The sequence below is a fragment of the Zasmidium cellare genome (assembly GCF_010093935.1).
Source record: "Zasmidium cellare ATCC 36951 unplaced genomic scaffold M409scaffold_7, whole genome shotgun sequence".
Classification (NCBI taxonomy): domain Eukaryota; kingdom Fungi; phylum Ascomycota; class Dothideomycetes; order Mycosphaerellales; family Mycosphaerellaceae; genus Zasmidium; species Zasmidium cellare.
In genome coordinates, this window is record NW_022986951.1 from 850,192 (window position 1) to 874,021 (window position 23,830).

At 53.6% G+C, this 23,830-nt stretch overlaps 7 protein-coding genes and 1 non-coding gene across 8 annotated transcripts; 7 read left to right on the forward strand and 1 right to left on the reverse strand.

The window, feature by feature from the left end:
- Positions 1–714: 714 nt before the first annotated feature.
- On the forward strand, positions 715–5,169 carry M409DRAFT_51670 (uncharacterized protein; the record flags this gene model as incomplete). The annotated part of the gene is made up of 1 exon (XM_033811866.1): positions 715–5,169. One exon carries the CDS (start codon positions 715–717, stop codon positions 5,167–5,169), a length of 4,455 nt encoding a protein of 1,484 aa, XP_033671557.1.
- A 2,507-nt stretch (positions 5,170–7,676) lies between these two features.
- Positions 7,677–10,118, forward strand: M409DRAFT_51672 (uncharacterized protein; the record flags this gene model as incomplete). Its single annotated transcript, XM_033811867.1, has 2 exons — positions 7,677–9,215; positions 9,390–10,118. 2 exons carry the CDS (start codon positions 7,677–7,679, stop codon positions 10,116–10,118), a joined length of 2,268 nt encoding a protein of 755 aa, XP_033671558.1.
- A 369-nt stretch (positions 10,119–10,487) lies between these two features.
- Positions 10,488–11,846, forward strand: M409DRAFT_19486 (uncharacterized protein; the record flags this gene model as incomplete). The annotated part of the gene is made up of 2 exons (XM_033804958.1): positions 10,488–10,604; positions 10,659–11,846. 2 exons carry the CDS (start codon positions 10,488–10,490, stop codon positions 11,844–11,846), a joined length of 1,305 nt encoding a protein of 434 aa, XP_033671559.1.
- A 379-nt stretch (positions 11,847–12,225) lies between these two features.
- M409DRAFT_51674 (uncharacterized protein) lies at positions 12,226–13,739 on the reverse strand (the record flags this gene model as incomplete). The annotated part of the gene is made up of 4 exons (XM_033811868.1): positions 12,226–12,688; positions 12,746–13,033; positions 13,066–13,383; positions 13,678–13,739. The coding sequence occupies 4 exons, from the start codon at positions 13,737–13,739 to the stop codon at positions 12,226–12,228; spliced, it is 1,131 nt and encodes a 376-aa protein (XP_033671560.1).
- Positions 13,740–13,895: 156 nt separating this feature from the next.
- Positions 13,896–16,916, forward strand: M409DRAFT_51675 (uncharacterized protein; the record flags this gene model as incomplete). Its single annotated transcript, XM_033811869.1, has 1 exon — positions 13,896–16,916. The coding sequence occupies one exon, from the start codon at positions 13,896–13,898 to the stop codon at positions 16,914–16,916; it is 3,021 nt and encodes a 1,006-aa protein (XP_033671561.1).
- Positions 16,917–18,858: 1,942 nt separating this feature from the next.
- On the forward strand, positions 18,859–19,754 carry M409DRAFT_51676 (uncharacterized protein; the record flags this gene model as incomplete). Its single annotated transcript, XM_033811870.1, has 4 exons — positions 18,859–19,002; positions 19,052–19,300; positions 19,377–19,479; positions 19,576–19,754. 4 exons carry the CDS (start codon positions 18,859–18,861, stop codon positions 19,752–19,754), a joined length of 675 nt encoding a protein of 224 aa, XP_033671562.1.
- Positions 19,755–20,739: 985 nt separating this feature from the next.
- Positions 20,740–20,859, forward strand: M409DRAFT_t19. Its single transcript has one exon. It is a non-coding gene; the product is annotated as a tRNA-OTHER (tRNA).
- A 1,779-nt stretch (positions 20,860–22,638) lies between these two features.
- M409DRAFT_19490 (uncharacterized protein) lies at positions 22,639–23,529 on the forward strand (the record flags this gene model as incomplete). Its single annotated transcript, XM_033804959.1, has 6 exons — positions 22,639–22,664; positions 22,724–22,867; positions 22,919–23,030; positions 23,087–23,185; positions 23,238–23,363; positions 23,413–23,529. The coding sequence occupies 6 exons, from the start codon at positions 22,639–22,641 to the stop codon at positions 23,527–23,529; spliced, it is 624 nt and encodes a 207-aa protein (XP_033671563.1).
- Between the last annotated feature and the right edge of the window lie 301 nt (positions 23,530–23,830).

The window sequence follows — 23,830 nt, forward strand, 5'->3', positions numbered from 1 at the left end:
CTTGGCCGGCACCTTGACACCTTTTTGGAGAGCATTGCGCGGCGTTGTTTGGCTGTGGGGTTTTATTTTCTTTCCTTTCTTGATGACTATTGGACTACAGGACGCTTTCGTTGTCCGTTTTGTTTGATAATTGTGCGTGATACCACAGGTGGCTCCTGGCAGCAGTATGCAAGCACTATGTCTATAGACCATCTTCCGCACCGCATCACAACCAGGTCCCCAATGGCTAGCGGCCACGGGACCGGACTAACCCAGCGGCCGCGCCACCTCGTCGTCAGTGTGCTCGTCTGCTCGCCAGTCTGCCTGCTCGCCTGCTCGCCTGCTCGCCGAAGAGTTCCACCCAAGACGCAAAGACCGCAAGGTCGGCTTTCCCTGACATCCGGAAAAACCCCGGCTTCAAATTAAGGTTGCGCCGCAAAGCTTGGCGTCGCGGAATAGCGCGAACTACTGAAGCGAACTCCGAATCCGCAACCACCACAAACACCACCACCACGCGACAAACAGCCAGCTCAAGATCACCTATTGCTCGCATATTACACCTTTTTGGTGAGAATCACACCAAAGAGGTGTAAATCACCAGCACAAGGCGTCCGACCGCCGCCGCACTGCGAATGCGACCGGTCTCCGCCATCACAACCGCGTCACTGCACCCCTCACATTCCGACATCAGAAGCTTAATCCCAGCCGATATCACAAGAGCGAGTGCCACATGGCATGACAGAGTTTTGGCGATACTACTGGACCACCGGTCAAACTGAAGAGCCAAAGCACGAAGAGCTCAAGAACCGAGTGATCCAGCCGACCAGCGACTTCTACATCCGGCTGTTCGAGGGACAAGTGCTCCTCCGCACCGACTATCGCCTAGCTCGGCACCTGATCCATTGCCAACACGACAACGTCGAATCGAACGATTGGGTGATCGCCGACTCGGAAGTCCAGCAAGTCTTCCAGAGCGGCACTCGTCTGCCCGTCCGCTTCATCCGCCTCGCTGAGAGCCTCGCTCGATTCCAGCGACGAACCTTCGAGCTACCTGGCCGCAAGGTCGACGACTTTGCTAGCTATCCAGTCCTCTCGTACCCACCTGGTGTTTCTCGTGCCTACTTTTCCGGCCCACGAATTCACCACGACCTGCCGATAGCTGTTGATCAGATCTTCGACTGTCATTTCAGCCTACTTGGCGGCAAGTACAAGCTGCCACTCGATCGTCAGTTTGACCCTCGATCAACCTCGAGAGTCGACCGCTGCACCCGCCAAGCCGAAGACCTCATCAACAACCAACTAGCCATCCGGCGAACCGAGCGCCGTAGGTGTGACTGGTACTGCGCCGTCAGAATCAAACGCCGCACGTACAGAATATTACGTGAGCTGGTCGTACGATACTACAACCCCAACAAGCCGAAAAACGAGATCAAGCTCTTGGTTGAAGCACAAGTCCAGCTCGTGTGCCCACACCACGATATCCACTTCAGTATTGGACACTATCACAGGCGCGAGCTCGAGCACCTGACCTCCGGACTGGGCCTCGGGGACTCATACCTCGTCCACACCTTTTCCATCGGACGTCCAGGTCTGAACCTACCCATCCACCTAGGCCAACTAGTCGACCGCCAATCGGAAGGCACTCAGCTCTCAGGCAACCAAGTGCCCTCCGAGCCTCCTCCCCTCCAGCCAGACCAGTGCCCCGACTACGAAGCCAGGACATACCTCAATAGCAGAAGCACCCAGCCAGCAAGCCCGGCGCCTCCTCGACCCCGAAGATCTTCAACAGACGGTCTCAAGACTCCTCGACTTTGGCGACGAGCGTCCCTGGACGCGGAGTACATAATCCTCATGGCGAAGGAGACCAAGAAAGGAGCCAAGAACAAGAGCAAGAAGGAGAAGGAGAAGGACACCCCCACCGAAGCAACCGCCTCCATCGAAGAACCGACACGACGTAGCGCCCGCAACAATGCAGCAGACAACACGCCCAAGAAGGGCGAGGCCAGCCGACCAGCCACTCCTTCCTCCAGCTCGAAGAAAGGCCTGCCAGCCAAGGAGATCAAGTCTGTACCCCTGCCACTCAACATCGACATATGGCGCCGTCGGACCCAGCACCCGACTACCTCCCAGTACGACTGGCTGAACGACGAGATGCCCGAACCTCCCTCGCGTCCATCCAGCTTTCCATGCGAGCTTGGCGACGTCTCAGCCCGCTATTGGTCTCTCCTCCCGAATGGCACAGACCACAAGACGTACAACCAGGATTACAAGATCGAATCCAACGACGCTATCAACATACGACTCGCCGCGTCTACTGGATACGACATCCAGGACATTACGAAATGGCGCCTAAAGGGCGTCGCAATCTGCGAGAACGGCGTCATCCTAGTCCCTCGAGCCCACGACCCCTTGCTCCGAAAAGAGCAGAAACTCCATTGCAGGCACGTTAGTCGCACCGGCAAGACTGTCGAAGGCTTCCCTTACGAGAGCCTGTTCCAGGAGTTCATCGGTCGCAACGTCGTCATCTACAAGACTAGCACCGCTACCTACGGCTTTACGGTACCGAGAGAGGCGTCCAACGTAAAGAGGAAGTGGTTCATCAACGGCGTCAGTTGGCCACCTCTCGAGTTCGTCACGAACACCGCCCTAGCCTGGGAAGCCCAGCAACCAGCCGCCGAGGCTAACGACGAGGTCGAGCAAATACATACAATGGCCATCTCAAAAGACAAGAAGACTCGAGTTATCCCTTATCAGAACTTCGTGCAACCAGCTGAGCCATACGGCAAGGACGGCTCACCGACGGAATGGCAGGAAGAGAGGATTCATTGGGAGCAGCAAGTCGAGGGCGTAGGCGACAAAGGCGTCGACTACCTGGCTCGGAACCGCGCACAGGTAGTCATTTTCCCACGAAAGCTCTATCAAAGCGAAGACGAGGATGACGACAACCGTGGCAGCCCAACTCCTGCCGGACCGAAGACCGAACGCACCTCACAAACAAGCGGCCCTCCGGCCGGACCGAAGACCGAACACACCTCACCACCAAGCGACCCTCATGCTCGTACTTTGATGGCTCCTCCGCCGCCACTGAGGCTGCATCAATCGCTGCGACAGCCGCCGCTCCAACAGGACTTTGGGTACCCACCTGGAGTGAACCCCTGGAATGCTGCCAGCCAAGGAAACAGCCCCCCTGGACTTGGAATCAAGCTTGGCAACCCAGCTACAGCCTTCACTAATCCAAACGATGGCTTACCAGCCGGCGATGTCAAGAAAGACAGCGACGAGCGACCCGAGAAGCGATCGCCTAGCCCAGACCTTTTCTCCCCCGACTCGCACAAGAGGCGACGACTTCAGTATGAGGAACGGAAGAGCTCTCGAATCCACAAGCTGCTGAACGGTGTGAGTTCCCAAACCGATCTTACTCCACAGCAGATCGCTTGGCCTGAGGAAGAAGGTGCACAGCTTGCCAACGCCCTTGCTGCCCTCGGCCGCAAGCAGTTCCTCTACCCAACCAAATGCCCACCAGACGCTACGTCGAAGGTGCCAGATACACGCGCAGCGGACGAGTTCCAAGAGCACGTCTTCGAGTGGTCGGACTCTAGGGGCCTTGAAGCGGACGACATCTTCCCTCATTGCACCGCTATGGAGAGCTACATGGCTATTCTGATTCTCTTCAACCATTGCGTCCAACCGGATGGCTCGGCGAGCCGGGGCTACAACGAAACCCCAGCAGCAAACCAACAGCTCAAGTCCTCAGACCCCTACACCGAGCAGGCACCTAGGACCCGAGCCCTCCTATGCCACGCTGCAAATCTGAAGGCAGCCGCGCAAGCATGCTGCTTCGCCTCTGAGTTTGAGGGCCTCTACGGTCTCGCAGGCTCCTTTCTCGAAAGCCTGAGGGACTTTAGCACCCAAGCTACCCGACTCCTCTCCGCCCCGACCAGGAATCCACCACCCAAGCGAGCCTTCGGCGCCGACGCCAAAGCTACTATCCGCAGCCATCTGAACAATGTCAATGTTGTCGATACCACAGCTGCCGACCCAGCATACGTTCACCTCATGGCAACTAACGCCATGATGACGGACCAAGACTCGCTCGCATACCTAATTGGCCTCAGAGCTTCCCTCGACAGACAGATCGAAGAAGCTAGTAGCCGATTGAGCCTCTCTACGAACCACGCTACCGCCACCGGAGCACTGGTCAAGCCGAACGACTACATTACACCAACGTACCAGTTCTCCAACGCGTCGAGTCACATCGTTGGTCAGTTGCTCAGTCATTTGGACGGCACCACCGTGTCTAAGACCAGATTCTACATGGCGCTCCGAGGCCTTACGACACGGGCGGCAGCTTTCGACGAGCTCATCGACACCTTGTGGACCAACACCTCTGGCTACAAGGACTCCGTTGATGACTTACGCCTGACCAACGACCTCCTGCAAGTGTTTGATCGCTCGAGACGCCCAGCTGACGGGCTACGCGACTATGAGGCCGCCCGGCTTCTCGAACTGCCCTCTTTCGCCGATCTTGTCGACAGAGGCAAGCGAAACGACGCCCTGATCGACCTGCCTCGCCACATACCTGTGGTAGGCGTCGAACCAGTCGGCCGCGAATTGGACTACCAAACCCGCAAAGCGAAGGTAGCAGTCCTGCTAGCCAATCGAATCATCGACAAGGTCGTCGCCATCACCGGCCTGGCTATCGCACGTTACACCGAGTACGACTCTATGCCCCAGAAGAACGATCTGTACGAATACCCGCTGGAAATCCAGCTCGCTCTGTCCGCAGTCTCTCTGCACCTCGACAGCACTGCTGGCCACGACCAAGCACGCTCTTGGAAGAGGCACGCGAACGTCTGGCTCCGCGAGCTCGCCACCTTGATGTACGATCGCCACCTCATCGAGCACGAAGCCGACGAAGAGACCGACACGAGCGAAGATCAGAGCATCAATACGACCAACAACCTCGACACCGAGCCTGATTACGCCCGTATGGCGGTTGAAGGCTACATAGCTGCGATCAAGGCTTCACCCAAGTGGGCCGATTTCTCTAGCAAGCCTACCAACCTCGGCGCCCTAGCTGATGTCGCAGCTAACAAGCCATCCAACACCGAGGACTTCTCCACTGCCATGAAGTTGATTCAGAGATACGCAGAGAAGCACAAGCTGCTCGAGTCCGAAGAGTCCGAGTGATCCTACTAACGAGCGGAGGAACCAAGGACCGGACGACCTGACAGGCTGTTGAAGTAATGGAGCAGATGACCTGAGAGGTCATTGGAGGTCATTGTGTGCAGCGCGGACGCTGCCCTCTTTCTTCGGAGCGAGGGTGAAGATGTTATGACAAAGTCGCTGGGCCCTCGGCTCGGCAGCTACCATATCATCCAGCTACGTAGATAGACACAATGACACACACATCACACATGATCCTTCTCAGATTGCTTCATCGAGTTAGTAGTATTCTGTAGTGACGACCTCACGACCTAGTAACCTTGCCGCCTCATGGGCCCACAAACAAAGGCGACTCGGAGGATGAGGTCCTGGCCCCGAACTTCCACCCATCGGCGGACCGAGCGTGCGACGCACTTTCCATTCGACGATCAGGAAGCTGACCTTCGGTTATGCAAGCACGCATCGACCGCCTGCCATACATCCCTGAGACATCCTCAAACAACATAAACAAGGACCACGAGACCATCATCATCCGCGGACATGGCCGAGCAGAACGAACCCATGGCAGATGCTCCTCCCATCGACAGGACCACTGTGTCTCACACTCTTCCCGAAGAACCTGCTACTGACATTGTGCATGTGCCAATGCCTGCCGTGGTCCCTGGGCTCGTTGGACGATTGGAATGGTTTGTCCATGGCTTGAACGTTGCCGCTTGGTGGGCGATGCCGCAAAGCAAACAAGACGAACGACTCGATGAGCTCTACTATTTCTTCCAGCAACAGCCGCACCACGACCTTCGCGAGAGATTCTTGATAGTCGCTGATGAGCTCCTTCGATTGGAAAGCAGCCGGCGAACCAAGCAGCCCAGCCACGATCCAAGTTTCGACCAGACCTTGGACTTCCCAGACCTTGCACGCGAATGGACCCGCATCATGAGAGCAGCACCGGAGTCCTTGGACCCAGACAGAGATGGCAAAGTGGTAGATGAGATTCTGCAGGCCCGCGTCTCTCATGCCTTGAAGATGAAGCTCACCCTCAAGTTCTGGCGCCTCTATCCAGACCATACCTTTCCAGTCCATCGTGGGGACGAGACAATGCTATTCTTCTTGGAAGACATCAGAGACCGACTGGCGTACTCAGGCAGAGGAAGCATAATATGGACAGAATACAACAACTTTGCGGTAGAACCGTCGACAGCAACTGCAACGAATGATCTTTGGACGGCCACCCGAGCGAACGGCACCACTAGCATCAAGACCAAACGCAGTAAATCAGCTAACAAGGCTGAGAGTGCCCCAGCAAGCAGCAGATCGAATGCTGACTCGAGGACAAAAGACATTCCAGTAGCAAGTACGACAAAGCTCAACCAACCCACGAACGAACAGAGACACAAGCCAGCGACAGCCAGAGCGAATCTTGCCTCTTCGAGTATCACGACAAAGATCACCCCAACGAGCAAGACCAGGCCCAACGGATCAGCGACTGAAGAGAGGCACAGCCGAACGATCACGGAGAAGCACGACCCAGCAACAGCCGCAGCAAAGGACGAACTGATCGTCTCTGCGACGCGACCCTGCTCAGCGAACTCCATGAACGATCGTATTCGGATGGCCTCTGAGGCAAAGACCGAGCGACCGAACCGTCTCGTCCACCAACCACATGGCATGACCAAGCCAGAGGCAAGTCAAGATGAAGAGAAGAAGGCATCGAAAAAGAGGCAAGCAGTAGCAAAGGACGATACTCTCTCGAGCGAGCCAACTCTCAAGAAGCCCCGCACTGTGACAGAGAACATGAAGGCTGGTATGACTGCTGTCGATGCGAAGCGAAAGTATAAGGCCGATTTCGCCCGCTACAGCAGGGCCAAGAAGAAAGCTGAAGATGCAGATGAGTATGCGAGGCACATGGCGGAGAGGAACGAGTCAAAAAGGGCCTGGCGGGCAAAGAATCCTGAAATGCAGAAGGACCAGGAGCGTAGAGACAGGGCCATTCGCAAGGCCAAAGAAGATGAGGAGTTGCAGGGGCTCCGGAGCGGGAAGAAGTAGTGTCCTCGATCTTTAGGATCGTCCGGTCCTGCGCTCGTCGATCGTGTTGTCGAGGTCAAACGGCTTGTATGTCAAAACAATGTTTGTCTAGATCGCAAGAATAGGAGAAAGCAAATGTATTGAGTCTTTACGTAGTGTTCACGGTGCAACTTTCTTCGCATGCGGTCTTGTGTTGTATATTAGTGCCGTGTTCATTGAATATAGAGGAAATGAGACGTCTGTCCATTACGCTGTGATTCAAGCCTTTGGACGGAGAGCTCGACTAATCGTGCACTGGTCCTGCCTACAAAGTTTCAAGAGGAGGTTGCCACTTGCATGTGTGTTTCCTTCCAGCAGCCTCTTCAGCTTGATTTCCGTCCCACCTCGACACCACGATCTCATCGTCTCGGAGAAAACTTCATCTTGCTGTTCGCCACGCTCGTTCAGCCTCATCATTTGTACCTCACACCCAAGAACCTCGCATCTGTGTTCGTCTGCTCCTACCCGTTATGAATGGCGACTCTGAGGGCGACGGCGAAGATGCGTTGGCGTTTCGCCGGAACCGCGGTCGCTCCGGTCGAAGACTCTCTCCAGCCATAAGGGCAGATCTAGAGCAGATCACAGCTCCTGCGCGCCAACGTCCATACATTCCACGCTCGGTGGACCGTTCGCGAGACACGCAAGCTCCAGTCATCGAAGTCTCCTCGGATCCTCCGGTACGGGAGGTCGTGAATCTTGTCTCTGATGATGGTCCCTCGGCACCCATAGAACTTTCGTCTGATTCACACCAAGGCGACTCGCCCATCCTTCTAGAAGATCGGAATGGCTTCGATCATCCAGAAAACGACATCATATCTTGGAACAGCCCTCCCCCTATCCAGTCGACCAGCCCAGGAACAGATCAGCATGAGAACTTACATGCCCAGAACGTATGGAGCGGGCCAGTGCACGACCAAGCCTCCTGGAAAAGCCCTGTACACGATCGACCCACGAGACCACAAGACTATCAGCCCGAGAACATGCTCAGCTCTCCGGGATCATCGTCTCTCTCAGATATCTCAACCGACAGTAGGGTCGGCCAACAGATTGCTACTCCATTACCTAGCAGCTACAGACTCCGTTCTCGTAGGGAGACACAGCTGAAGCCATTCAGCTCCTATGCGAAGAAAGAGCGCGCGCTCTTCGGTACTCGGGTCGTCGCCATAGGCGACAAGACTGAAGAGATACCAATCGACAGCGACGGCAGCTCGGACGAACAAGAGACAGAACAGTCGAACTTACACTCAGAGCCCCACTCCAGCTTTGAATCCGACGAGGATATGGAAGACGAAGCGACGGACCTGAGCTCAGAAGTTTCCGATCTCTCCGAGCTCAACACCTTCCATTACGCACGACCCGAGGACCGTCGTGGAGAGGATGACGATGACACTGATGACCCGACAATTCTAGGGAACGATGAGGAGGAGCTTTGGCTGGCTCGAAGCAATCCTGTTGAAGAGTGGATCGAGCGAGATGTTCTGGACTATCTGAACAATCAACAAGACTCAGGAGTAGAGGGCAAGGAGAGCTCCGAGGATGGTGCGTACGGTAGCAAGACGTCCTTCACCCACGGGCAAAGCCCGGCAATTTGGGACCGACCTATTGCCTCTTCCAGCAAAGGACCAATGATCCCATGGCCAGAGCAGCAAGCCACCAGCGAAGGCCCAGACCTGCATGGCGAAGATCCGGATGAGCATTTGCCACTTCATCTTGCTCATACCCCGTCTCCCTGGCCTACTAACCTGTCCGGCTCCAACGACCCTAGGGATAAACTCCGCCGCGCCAAAGCGCTTCGCACCTCCCCTGCCGCCCTATCGAAGGCATGTGAAGACCAACCGCCTATATTACTAATGAGCCTGTCCGAGAACCGACTTAGCGTCGAATGTGTCGACTGTCCTATCTTTGCAAACATCGTACGGGTCATTCCAAAGGTTGTCGCCGACAAGCAAAATACAAACACATACGCTTCATATGCTCTCCAGCTTTTGAAGATGTTTGGGACCGGACAGGTGTGGGACTGGACGAAGGCGCTATTCGAAGACCCAGCTTTACGGAGAGTCAAGGAGCAAGGTATCTGGGACGACTTCTCGGTGCTCAAACAGATTGGTGGAGACATCAGGTCCATGCGCTTGAGGTAGTACTTTGGACTGGTCACCTGCGACTCTCTGCCGAACTGGCTCAAGATGTACTGTGGAGAGGCCCTGGTCGGTGGCAAACGTATGCTGCAACATTGTCAGGAGCTCAGCCGCCCGGTCAACCACCAGTGCCTATTCTATTACATCGCCACACGACAAAACAGAAAGACTACATTTGTATCCATGGGCATCGACGACCGCATTATCACAGCCCTTTGCTCAAGCTACCCTGTCAACGTGATCGACGGCCTGGCGAAATTGATCGAGCATTACCTACAGTGCTTGTTTCAGCTACTGCCGGCAAAAATGCTACGAATGTGGCTGCCCAACGAGGTACCACTACGTCCGGAGATTGGGTTGAACGTCCAGCCACCAATTGGCCCACTCGGTGCTCCTTCTGCAGTCTTCCATACACAGGCGTCAACGGACCCCGAGGTCAGGAGCTACTACGACGACAAGACGAAGGCCAAAGAGCACAAGCGCCCAGCACCACAGGCATCTCATTCTCGGATGTATTTCTGGAACGGGGAGCTTTGTCGAAGGGCGGACTTCACGACGATCGGTCTATCCACCGAGGAGACGAAGGACATGAACATACGACTGGAGAAGCAGTCGGAGTTGAAGGGTAGCAGCGAGGCACGCACAAAGGCCAATGCGAATCGAAAGGAACGTGACAAGAGGCGCAATCTTTTGGGTCTGTCATCCAAGAACTTCACGAAGCGTTTGGGTTGGGATGCTACTCTGGGCAAGCATTATATACTTCCTGATGATGCATGATCATACTGGCCAAAGAGCCCAAGAAGCTGTGGGGCGTGGAAATGCAATCGGTCTGGTGGAGAGATAATTTCTTGGAAGGGGCTGTGATTCAGCGAGAGGATGCACTTGTGACCAGACAATATGTACGTGTATGAATGAATTCTTGCTTGGCCTTGAGCTGGTTGGTCGCAGCTCTCGACTTTTGATCTCATGTGCCTGCTTGTGCGTGGTTCTGTGTCGAGTACCGCCTTCCATTCAAGTGCTTATGGGGTAAGTCCGACTTCTCTGTACCTTCTACTTGTCGTGTCCGCTGGTCTTCTCGACATCAAATCAACCTGAGAGCTCCAAGCTCTGCCATCAACGACAATGTTTCGATCCCTGTGGACGGCCATGCGAGACGATGAGGACTTGGTCTTCACACGAAAGCGAGGTGTTCCTAATCGTGGACACGACACCCAGGAAGTTACAGAGCTGAGAGTGGCCCTGCGTGGTGCTCGTCATTCCGCTGTGAGTAGCCAGGCGTCCAACGAGACGATAACATTTCTAACATCACTATCCCAGCATGCCACCCAGTTACACCCCGCTGCTGCGACGTCAAGGGCAACAGACTCGGCCGCCATGAGCCCAGCGCACGACTACGACGGACATGAGACTCCACCGCACCACCATATCTTCCAAGAGCACCGTACAGCCGAGGAGCAAACGCCGGAGCAAGAGCAGATGGAAGAGCAAGTCGTGACCCAAGGACAGGCCAAAGGGCAGGACATGACCCAGGAGAGGACCCGCGTTCAGGAGCCGGCCTTGGTCAGAGAAGAACGCATCGCCAACGATTCGACCAAACAGCAGACCAAAGAGCCACCCAAGCAGCAGTCTATATCAGCAGCACGTTACCCAACCCGACAGCGTACCCAGCGGCAGACGCAACCATACAGCTGTCATCAAGAACAAGAACGCAGCACGTTCGGCACTTATGTGTTAGCTCAAGGCAAGCAAACGATCGATGTTCCATTGGCCGAGAGTATTGAGCAATATGGGTCATCATCGTTGTCTGACGTCGACATGGGTGACGAGTACTTGGTGCCGTCTGACGAAGAGACGGACGTCAGCATGGATGACGAGACGGATGTCAGCACAGATGGAGAGATGGACGCAAATCTGGATGATGCTACGGACGTCAATGTGACAGTGACGGGCAGAGTGAAGGCCGAACCCGATGACACGACCATTGATAGTCCAACCAAAGACGGCAACGACCAAGAAGCCACTTTGGAGCGCGAGCAACCCATCAGGTCGAGACACCAGCGCCTGAAAGAAGACGATCCAGCAGGATACCAAGAGAAGCTCCGCAAGAACTTAGAACGTTCTCGCCGCAACAAGAAGGATCCAGCCAAAGTTGCGAAGAAGCGTGCCTACGGCAAGAAATCCTACCAAAAAATCATGCAGGACCCAAGTCGCCACGAAAAGCACAAATTGCGAAACCGTGTAAACTCGAAGAAGCGCCGTGAGATCCATCACGGCGAACCCAAGGACCCTGTCAAGGTTGCAAAGGATCGGGCTAGAAACAAAGCTTCTTACAAGAAGTGTAAGAATGATCCAGTCCGTTGGGAGGAGCGAAAAGCACGGCAGCGTGTGAACAATGCGAGATGGCTCAAGAAGCGCAATCAGACAGTGACAGACAATCAAGCAGATCTTGAACAAGACGAGGATGACGACCTGGTCGAGGGTGAGAGTGGGGATGAGGTGGATTGACTATGATGGTGATGACGAGCGCGCAGGCAAAGACCAGATGAACCAGGGGAGACAGAGTCCAGGCAGCCAGGGAGGCTCTGACATAACCACATGTATCTTCCAAGCGACAACAGAGTCACTGCATCATGTATCGATGAGACATCATACTGAAGAATGTTGGAAGTGCGTGCACTCGAAGGTCGGAAGGTTCGTAGTCGAGCAGTGATGCAGACTTCGATTTAAATCATCTATCTGCGCTCGTCCAACGATCCAGCGATAATAACTTAAACTGTCCTCGTCGAAGATTGGTCTTCGGTCTTTGCCATCTCTAGCCTCTCCCTTCATTGGTCTTTGTCTCCATTGGTCTCTGCAGCGTTCAATCCTATCCCTCTCAAGTCTATCACTCTGCATCTGACGACCCGTCCTGTGGTTCTGACACATCTGCATCATTCTGCAGTGCACGTCTTGCTGCTGCCAGTCGGGATACCTCTGTCTGTCGCTTCCTCTTGTAAATCTCGCCATATCTGTCTGGATTTTTGGCTACCCACTTGTTCCATGTCTTGTTTCGCTGCTGGCGGTGTGCGTACAGGAGATCTGGTCGATGGGACAGCCATTTACGCTTCTTCCTGGAACACTGTCTGTTCAGCTTCCGTCTCTTCGCATCGGCATCGTTCCAGTCGATTTCCTTTCCACTGCTCTCGGCTTCAGAGGACTCGAGCTCTGTATCTCCGGACCCGTCGCCGTCGACATCGTTTGAAAGGCGATTGCTTGATCCTCGGTTGGTGGGGTCGTTCGGTCCCTGGTTGGCGGGGTCGTTCGGTCCCTGGTTCTTCGGTCCCTGGTTCGCTGAGGGACAGACTCGACTGACGGATAAGTAAGCATGGGCCAGTGCCAAATCCACAACGAGTATGCTAGCTTACTGGTCTTTGCCATTGTTGACACCTGCCGTAGCTACTGACGAACGGAGCAAAGCAAGCGTCTGGGAAACGTGAGGGGCTGGTCGGTTGCACCAGGCCATGGGAAAACCTTGCTGTACCCCTTCGGGCAAGCTTTTGAAGTAGGCATCGTCGGTAGGAGTGTGCTCGAGTGCTCGCATCTTCGATGTGGACTTCGTCCAAGTCTCCTCGGCATCGTGTCGTGGGTCCTGGCTCATACGTAGCCAATATGCGTCGATTGCATCAAGCCCCTCCCATTCAAAGAGCGTGTGCCTGTCAGACCGTCAGCTCCAGGGTTGACTCACGTTGCGAGGTTATTAGCCACCCACCAAGTTTCGCAAGTGGTAAATCTGCATCCAATCCACTTGACCTCATACCGTACAAAGTGTGCATCGTACAGAGATGAGAAGGTTTGGACAACCTCGCTGTCTGGCTTGAAGCAATGGCCGATGACAGCCTCGATTTTCGGCACGGTAGGCTGGTCGATGGCAGAGAGATCCGGGTCAAGAGAGTTCACACGTGGCCGCTTCGGTCCTGCAGTGACACTCGACATGTTTCTCGACAATTGCAAGCGAGAGACCTTGGTGCCAGTGGTGTTGTTGAGATTGGAATGCTTCGTGTGTCTACGGGTAAGAGCAGCTGCCCAGTACCTTCTTCAGCAAGGCTGCAAGCTGTGACGCCCCTGTCAGGCTAGCAGCCTAGCACATGATGATTGGCTCAGACTGACTATACGAGAAGAAGGAACTTCGGACACAGTAGTCAGTGACCAGGTCCATTCGATCAGGTTGCATGTACGTGGGTTTGTTTGTTCGTGCCCCTGCCTTGCCGTTGCTGTACGTTCCATGTTGCGAACATCGCTGCAAACTCCCTCCGACAGCTGTGGTTAACAAACATGGCCAACCCTAATGTGGACGTACCGGAAGGCCTGCGCTACTGGCTCGAACGTCTCTCGCGACCTCCCCTCCGCGAAGGCTATCATGCCGCCGCACAGCACTTGATGCAAACATTCTGGCAGCTACCAACCCAGCCGCCGCTCTATTGGGATCCAGCCAAGTGAGAACAATGTGATGTATTCTCTTCCGTTGGCTGATATCAATATAGCTGGCAAGCTCATGTCCGTGGAGAGCTGCAGATGATGCACATCACAGCTGCGTCCATCTTGCAGAGATACGACACAGCATTACCGGTACTCCAGCCAGCCCCCTTGTTCATATCTCCAGCCAAGGAGCTGCCGTCAAGCCAACCGCAGCATCTCTCGAACGGGCAACGTCCCGACGTGCAGTGCACGAAAGCTTCCAGCGAGCAATCTCCTCCAACCTCTCGGACACAAGACCAGTCGGCCGTCCAGTCGTCCGAGCCAGAAGAATCGTCAAGAGGCGTTGGTGCGAAGGCTGAGAAGCAGCCCATGAACAATGTTGAGACCATCCCTTGTTCTTCGTTTCTGCCCAAAATGGCACCTCATGGTGGGAGTCCGTCCTTATTTCTCGCCTCGCACAAGAACACTGGTGTCACTATTCACAAAAGCTCAACGGCCCAAGTCGCAGTGCCACTGGTGGCTCCGTCCAGAGAGAAATTGCACAGCAGCGCGGAAAGCAAAATCAGGGCGTCTCAAGCACGACCGCCTCAGTCTCTTTTGGCTAAAACACCACAATCAAACGGCATTGTTGACCGACCGTCAGTACCTCAGCCTCGAGCAGATGATCTTACATCCGGCAAAGTGCCAACACAACCGGCCGAGCGACGAAAAGGCTCGTCGTCGGATGCAAACAAGGACCCTAAGGACGAAGCTGTCTCTCCTACTCCAGGCCCAGTGGCTCCTCACAGCAGACGCCGAGAACCCCCCAGGACCTTACCTACTCCATCTCAGGAAGAGGTGATTGGATGCGCATTGATCGGCTCGTTTGGTCGTTTGGGGGTCGAGACGCATCTATGGGAGAAGATCCTCATGTCGTTCAATCGCATGGATCGCAACGCACTGATGGCCACCAATTCCACAATGTTCGAGCTCATCAGCGACTTGATGGTGATCATTACGACTCCACGAAACCAAGGAAAAGACGATCATCATCGCCGGACCATTGCCATCGGTCGGCAGTTGGTCTCTTACCATCCTACTACTGCCATCCGTACGCCAGGTACATACGTCGACGCATTCGAGAATTCGACGGCGAGGACTGTTCAGATTTTCGGTTACAACTTCTGGACCTTTCGTGAGTTTCGAGATGCTCTCTATGCGGCAGCAACAGAGGCATCCGCCAAAGTCGAGCGACTCGAGTTTGTCGGGTGCATATATGTAGATCATGAGCTTCTTGGTCGGCTTCGAGACTTGTTCCCTTGGCTTCGTCATGTCTCCATCTTCAACTGTGCGCGGTTCGATCTTCAATGGGCTCTTGGGGCAAAGGCCAACGAGTTCGATGACCTCCCCTTCGAGATCGATATCGATTTTGCTGAGCCGTCCCGCGACAATGCGGCCCTACATGAATACAGTTCTCCAGGTGCTGTAGGATGGACCGACGGCACTGTGTTCAATGCTCTACTGCAGTGGCTTATCACCGTCGAAGGTCGTCCTCTAGCGTGCCATCAACCTATGATGCTCCACCACATCTTCTTGAGGCTGAACAAACAGTACATAGGACTGTTCCGAACCAAGGACTTGTTCGCCATGAGGCTGGGTCGACAGCCCGCATTCCCAAAGGACTTGATCGCAGCAGTGTTATGCGGAGACACTCGCGCAAAGACGCACTTGCAATACAGCATGCTGCGATGGCAAAGTCCAACCAGAAACCTTTCTTCTAAAGATTGTGCAGGACATTTCAACGTCAAGCAGGAGAACTCGCTACCTTGTGGCCATTGCAACAATCTCTCGGACGAAGAGGTCATCGAAGAAGACTCTCAGTTCTACACCAAGCATATAGCAATGTTCTTCTCCAAGACAACTCGAGATCGAATCAGAAAGGAAGGTCCAGACGGAGATCTTACGTGCTACCTTGGTGGTGGCATGTTCGCTGCAGAACAGTTCCAAGACGACATTACGACCGCTGCCAGAGACGACATCACCTTCTCGTCCACTGCACTAATCAGCAAAGTTCTGGAGATGAAAAAGACTCAAGATTCCCTGCCGAACCTCCAGAGACCGACACCAGACGGGCTCAAGGCCCTGAAGACAATCCTGCAGCGTACATCCGACCAGAAAGTGAAGATCCTTGCGGGGAACTATGCGTGGGACAGTCAGTTCGCTAGCCATGTCGCCCTTTCGAAATCCAGTTCGTCCGCTGCGGGCCTCGAGTTGTGGCGGTCTTACCTCGAAGCCAAGTCTCGAGCATCGACAGCGCAGCCTCCTCGTACCAAAGAGTCCGCTGCATCCACTACAAAAGCACCCTCTCAATCGGCAACTAGACCGTCAGCTCTACCAACGACTAGAGCACCCAACGAACCGACGACCAAAGTAGCTGCCCACTCGACGACCAAAGCACCCAGCGAACCGACGACCAAAGCAGCTGCTCACTCGACGGCCAAAGTGTCTAACGAATCGAATACCAATGCACCTGTCCACTCGACGACCAAAGAGTCAATTATGTCTACGACCGGAGGACCTACTCGTCAGCCGAAAGGCAAAGCACCAACTCCATCGACGAACGACATGATACCCACCTTCATTATGAGCAAAGTCTCAACAAACCGGCCAACGAGCAGATGCCCACCAAACACACAGATTCAGGTACCAGGCTCATCATCAGCCAAAGAGCCAGCTGTGGAGACCACTGCCGAGGTTCTCCGTCTAGTGTGCGCATTCAATTTAACAGGCAACGGTCCATGGAACCCCCGGTGCACTGCTCCATGTGTCGATGAGGCTTGCGACTCGAAGTACCACATTTGCAAGACTTATTGGTCCGGGGTGAAGAAGGATGGGGACCATACCGCCTGCAAGCATGGGGGTGAAGGTGTCTTGCACTGGGATAATACCTGTAAAGCTCAAGTGATCCATATACTCCCAAGCTGTGCATTTGAGATGCCAGACAAGACCAGCCAAGGGATTAACTGCAAGGGAAACTGTCACTATGGGCATCAAAAGGACAGCACTGCTGCGGCGTTTCGAGTGAGGAAGAGCAAGTTCGCCGAATTTCGCAGACGTCGAATCTCAAATTACAGATCGTAGATCCTCGGTCTTACCATACATTTATGTAGAATACAAGCGTTCAGCTTACTCATAGTGTCATTCTTCCTCTTATATAGTCTGTCGCTGCGAAGATAGCTTTGTGGTGTTTCGATGCTCTTGTGGGTGGCTCCTGCAGAGTATTCGGGACGAATGAGAATTGAGCAGTTGATCTACTTCACATTAAATCTGACTAGTGATCAGTTCCATGATCTTGGTGAAAGTAGCGGAGATGACGGACACGGCTGCCATTCGACTTGAATGCATCGCACAGCGGAACCTGCGACTTTGGACCGCCTGGTTCACGATCTTACCTCCACTAGGCTCTCAGAACTGCCTCGCGGCGGCTATCCTGGCCCATCTCTCGAAGGATTGGCCGGACTTGCTCAATCGACTCGAAAGTCCTTTCCCCAGAAGCCTGGGCCGTACCAGTCAGTCAAACGGCCAGAAAGCAGCATGGTCGGCTAAACATAAACGGAGAGAGACCAACTTCTCCACAAGCAAGACCTTCAGCAATACTTACTTGCCCAGGCCTCTCGTCTTGGACCTCCGCATAAAAACTAAACAGAGTATTGTGCTCTGATCTGCGTGGCAAACATCGAGACGAGCACTTCCCACTCCATCTTGTTCATACCCCGTCTCCCTGGCCTATCAACCTGTCCGCCTCCAACGCCCCTTTAAAGGGACCACCCTGTGCCAAAGCGCCTTGCACTTCGACCATGGTTTTATCGGAAGCACACAAAGATGATTCGCCCATACTAGTAATAAACCTGTTCGAGAACCGGCTCAGCGTCGCAGATGTCGACTGCCTTATCTTTGCAAACATCTTTGTGGTCACACAAAAGCTTGTCGCCGACAAGCCAAACACGAACACGTACGCCTCATATCCAGGACAGACCACAGCCGGAGCAATGGATTCTGCTACACGTTCTCTACCGAATCCCTGTGCAGAGTGTTTGCACTGTTCCTTCTCGCCAACACTGAGTGGCGTGCTTATAGCAGATGTCGCTGAGATGACAACTGCGAAATCGCAAACAAGGCTCCAGCTTGAATGGATAGCTTGAGAGAAGTGTCACCCTTTGACGACCTTGATCAGGATTTCCGGAGTCTTGACGCCTTCATGTCGGCCCCGTCAAGCCTCGAATCGATGCAGACCATGGAGAAGAGACCAGGTCGGCGAAGCAGCTAGCACACGTCTTCCCCGAAAAGACATCCACATCTAACATGCTGAGCAATCGAAAAGCAGCTCAGTCGACATGGGGTGATCGGAGAGTATAGGTACAAATCGAGGCATGTAAGGTCTTGAAACCATGGCGCACCTGAATGGGAGCATTCGCAGCAGCTTTGCTTATTCCAACTGCTCTCCGATACTATCGCGGCGAAATCTCCAGATCTCGACCTGCTCGAGCCTCCAGCCCAAACTGTGAAGATGGTGACTGGAACGAGTTGCATGTTTCTTCCCCAGGAACAGGCGCAACACCAGCCTGTCGGCAGGCGAATGGGTAGCATAGGCGTAAGAGGGGGGTTGGAGAATTCCTTACCTTTATGAAGTCTATCAATGATTCGGATCGTACGTCCTCGAGCAACGAGCGGCACAGAAAGGGATGTGGTTTGAAAGCAATAAGCAACAGAATCCATGCCAGTGGCATTGATTGGGTGTCCGGGGCGATCTGTGATGAGTTATGCTTGCCATAGAATCTCCGTTCCTGTATTTTCTTCGAGACTTATTTTCTTCGAGACTTATTTTCTTCGAGACTACGCTCGCACATTCATTCTGCTCTCCCTGCATTTCAGCACTCTCTCATTGTCTCGCCAACAGTCCTCATCTCCCGTCCCTAGTCCATATCGACTTCACAAAAAGCCACTCCTCGGCCTTGGCCATTCTCACTTTCCACGAATCCGCACTGCTGTCGTGGGGATGGACCCATCCACAAGGCCTATCACAATGATGCTTCGCAGTTCGCATCTCGAAGACGCACGTGGGCCGCACATGTACCCAGGTGACCTGCGCTCCGCTGTCCCAATGTTCCACATCATCTCCACCGTACTCACAGGCGTTGCTATCCCCGCTGTCCTTGATACCGTTCCTGTATGTCTTGCAGATGTGGAGTTCCGCCTCGCAGGCTCGTCCATGACAGGGAGCAGAAGTCGACGCGCTCCATGGTCCCTTGCCGGATAAGTTCAAGGAACACACCTTCCTCAATGTCGCCGGTTTTGAACCCTTTGCCTTCGTGTTGGAATCGTCGATCGCAGCGTCGAGGGCAGCAGTTGCTGGTGAAGCGCTCTATGGCGCTGGGAATGACTTTGAAGGGGCTGGCGTTGGGTTTGGCTTCAGGAGTGCTGGCGAAGCGCTCTTCGGCGCTGAGAATGAATTTGAAGGGGCTGGCGTTGGATTTGCCTTCAGGAGTGCCGGCGAGTGCACCAGTGCTGATCTCTCATATTCTATGACTATGCATGCTGCAGCTTCGTGCAAGTCCTTCATCTGTACTTGAGAGAAGTCCATCCTGCTTCAAATTAGCGCACGGACAATCACAAGAGGTTAGACGACTTACTTTTCGGATGCGAGGTTTGTCGGGGGTTGGCAGAAGACAGCTACCATACGGTCGACCGCAGGAAGGAAGTCCACCCGGACAGGTTGCTGTATGAGATTTATGAGCCATAGCCGCAGCCCGTTTGCCGGGCAATCGTCCAGCTGAGACATGGGCGGTTGTTGTTATTATTGTGGTGATGTTTGTCAAAATCTGTTGTGCTGTTGGAGAATGGAAAGAGTCGCTTTGGCTTGGCGGGGCACGGGCGTCTCGCGGGCTTCCAAGGCAAGAACGCGCTCTCGACATCGTCTGATTCGCCCAACGCTCCGTTCAAACATTTGCGGCCTTGATTACATTTAGTCACAGACGTCGGCGCAAGGCAAAGAGCGCATGTCTTCATAACATATCAATATGGGAGAAATTGGCATGTTTCGCTCCTGCTGATGCTAAGGCGAGTGAATGATGAGGTGAGATTACACCAATCAAATGGCTCGGAATTCAAGCGACTATTCCCAACAAGGAAGTCACGACTCGCGCTAAAACATTTGCTCTCTTGTTTGACATAGTCATGTTCTGCACGATTCTAATCGAGGCAAATTCGAACTATCGATTGGGAGTTTGAACAGTTCGTGAGACGCAGAGGCTTAAACCTGAAAACCACAGAATTGATGCCAATGGCATCGATCGGGTTGCCGGCTCGACCTGCGCATTTTCCCAAGCTATGTGCTGTTTGCTGTCTTAAAATGTACAACAACAAAAAAAAAAAAAAAAAAAATTGCTGATCGCCAGAATCGAACTGACATCTCTCGGGCCCATGGTGATTCAGCCTTTGCTGAATGGTGTCTTTGCACGATACGTGTGTCTTTGCACACATCGCATGACTTTGCATGCAATAATTGTGACTTTGCACAATGTTCGCCTTTGCGAACCAAGTTACCATGACCCCGAGCGTCTTACCATTGGACCAGATCAGCCGACAGTGCCGAATGTCTCATGGGTTATAATACTTTGCACAAAGGCAGTTGAGGTCACAGATGACTTTGAGGTTATGCTAGAGAACATTCACAATTCTTGCAGGTGTAAAAAGTAAGAATAGAGTTAATTCAAGATTTCAACGAAGCTACTTTCACCTTTCCCCTAAACCCATCATTAAATCTAGGAACGTGAAAGCTGTCGAAAGAGTACCGACGAGACCGATCCTAACAGCGGACTCTCATCGAGAAATATCCTAACTTCGAAACAGAGGTGGAGCTTGAGAAAGCAATACTTGATAAACAACATAGCATTCAGTCTCCGTGGCCGATCTGGTATAACGGTATTGCGCTTGAGGCTGTGGCCCAGGCCAAAGAGCCAACTGGGGGAGCCAAAGAGCTCCGCACAGTCCTCAAGAGATGTGAGTTCGACTCTCGCGATCGGCAGAATAGTGTTGTCCTTTTTGTTCAGACTGTTTCCTTTAGAAACGGGACATTCTTTTTGCACTCGATGAATGGTCCTGGTATGCACCTTGTCGGTACCCCTGATGTAACTCACATGCGCCTTCGAACGAGGGTTATGCTGTTCACCGCCGGTGCCGCGGTGACATTTCCACTGATACCAAGAGGCAAAGATACATCCCAATAGCATCGATCTTATAGCATCAGATCTTATAGCATCAGATCTTGGAATGCAGAGGACGATGGCGCTTACTATGACAAGGACTCGTGAACGAAATTGACTTCGTTCGTCGCCTCTTTTGGTCCACTCGCTTTGGCAGATCACCCAGTGAGATTCGATCGATGGGTGAAAGAGCACGAGAGGGCTGGCACTTATTCGAAGAACTTGATACACAAATCATCAATGCCTTGAACTTGTAGGGCAAGCAAAGTCTATCTCGTGAGCGGGGACCAATACCAGCCTTGTGCTTTCAAAGCTCTCGAGAAATCTGGCTGCGATTCTTGTGCAATCCTGCTCTAGACCGTGCTCTCCTGCCAGCGAAGAGCAAGCAATAGAAGCTGACGCGTTGTTGTTCGAGGGCAATCGCACATTCTGTTCAGATCGAATGCAATGTCATCGCTTGTTGGCCAAAGCAGCAATAATCATACTCAGACCGAGAGACCTTCACTTACGTCAAGATACATATACTCCAATATCATCCTTCATCCTCCATGCCGACCAGGATGCGCTGGCAAAAGTCCAGATACCAGGTCGCTGGACATGACAGGCCGATCATGACGTCCATCACCTATACCGGCGCTCGATCGAATCCTGCCCACCACCACGAGGAAGCCATGTCGGATCTCCAACGTGGGAGAGGAATTGTCCGGGATCCTTTGCGATGCGTAAGTTGGAATGCCATGCAAGCCCCGTCACGTGATCTTCAAAGACGCAGCAGAATGGATCTCAACGACATCATTCCAACATCCCGATGCTGACCTCGTTCACTTCATCTCACCGCAGGAAAGAGAGTATATGGTTCCGTCCACGGACTTCCCTTGCATCCGCGCCGACATCCTCTTCCTGCCGTCATCGTCGCAGCGGAAGCATTTCAAAGCATCATGACGAAAATGCAGCGAAGGACCACCTGCCGCATCGAGCCAGTGGAGAATTTAGCCGCCGCATTATTTCATCACTCGTGAAAGCGAGCAGGATCGGTTGACTCGTGTGTCGTCGTGTCTGTCGAACGCGTCAAGAAAAACATGGTCGCGCGCGGCCCCCCTCACCCAAAGTCCGAACGCAGGCTTCGACGCTAGGATCGGGAACACGAAACGGTCGCAACGGCGGTGCAGAGGGGCCTTCTCCTGTAATTTCGCAAGTCGTGTTCGTCAGTTTTCGCCATTCCAAATGTCTTTGGTCGTGAAGTGCGTGGGAGAGGTCATGTTTTTGATAGACGCAAGTGACTTGGGTACTTGTGGTGGTTGCAGCGATTCTGCTGACTGGACGAAGTGCAGTCAAGAGAAGGTGCAGAATCCATTGCAAGAGTGACCGGCCCGCGCGAGAGTCTAAATTAGAGCACAAACCCCTGTCGAGCAGGGGGCGGAAGCAAGCGAGGGCAGCAAGATATTTGGCAGACCTGAGCTGTGGCGGTGCGCGAAAGTCAAGGTTTATGCAAACCTTGTTTCTCCGCCCCCACGACGACTTCACCTTCATCATCACGTGCCTCCAAATTTTGCGTCTGCTGAAGACATAAACCTATATCCAACGGCGGGAAGTGTTGTGCCATGGCCGCCGCGGTTGAGAAGGCTGGGTAAGCAAGAATAGGCAGGGCCTCTGGTGATTTGAAAGATGCAGATGGTTGATGAACAGTATCAACAGCAAAGATGCCGCCGCACCAACTGAATCTAATCCCAGAGGCATCCCGAATGCTCCCTTTGTGGAGAGGGTGGAAGACTATGTCTCGACGAGAGATGATGTGGAGGGGACGCTGAAGAGTTTTCAAGAGATGATCTCGTGAGTGTTGGTGTTGGGAGTGAGGGAGATGAGGTGCTGATCTTGTTGCAGGAAGTACCAATTCATGGAAGCCAACAATCAGCGACGAGTGGCGGGCCTGAAAGACAAGATTCCCGATATCCAGAAGACGCTGGACACAGTACGGTTCCTGAAGTCAAGAAAGGTGCTCCATCTTGAAGAAGTCTTTGGAATCTCGATCTCGACTAACGCCAGCCCCAGGCCGACGCAGAACCCCTCGAAGCATCATTCGAGCTGAATGACACCCTTTACGCAAAAGCCAACATCCACGAAACAGAAGAGGTATACCTCTGGCTCGGCGTCCGTCACCCACAAACTACCTCAAGCATCCACTCCAACTAACACATCCCAGGCCAACGTCATGCTCTCCTACCCCCTCCTAGAGGCGGAGTCCCTCCTCGACTCCAAATTAGAAGTCGCCAAGTCCAGTCTCGCCAACTGCGAGGAAGATCTCGACTTCCTACGCGAGCAAATCACGGTAAAGTCACACCACCCATTTTAGAGGAGACGCAACTGACAAGGCGCAGACGATGGAGGTCGCCACTGCCAGAGTCTACAATTGGGACGTTGGTCAGCGACGGAAGGAGAAGGCAGATGGCAAGGGTGATGATGGCGATGAGAACAAGGAGACGCCGAATGGCTGAATGGAGGGCTGAAGACAGCTGGCGATGGAGCTGTGCTGTGCTGTATTCGTCTTTCGCTTTCGCTTCGAGGACCAAGAGATACCCCAGTCAAAAACAGGTCGCCTGTTCATTCAGCTTGTCAGCCGCAGCGATATCCACTGGACTCTGAGATGGAGGCCTGATGAGTGTCGTACCGAAGCATCGCCAATACGCTTTCCCAGGGCCTCGACTTTGCCCAGCATCAAATCCTCTGTGTAAGGAAGCGACCAGCACAGCACAGCCCTCACTACCGTACCTCGTCTCGAAGACAACAATAGCCTGT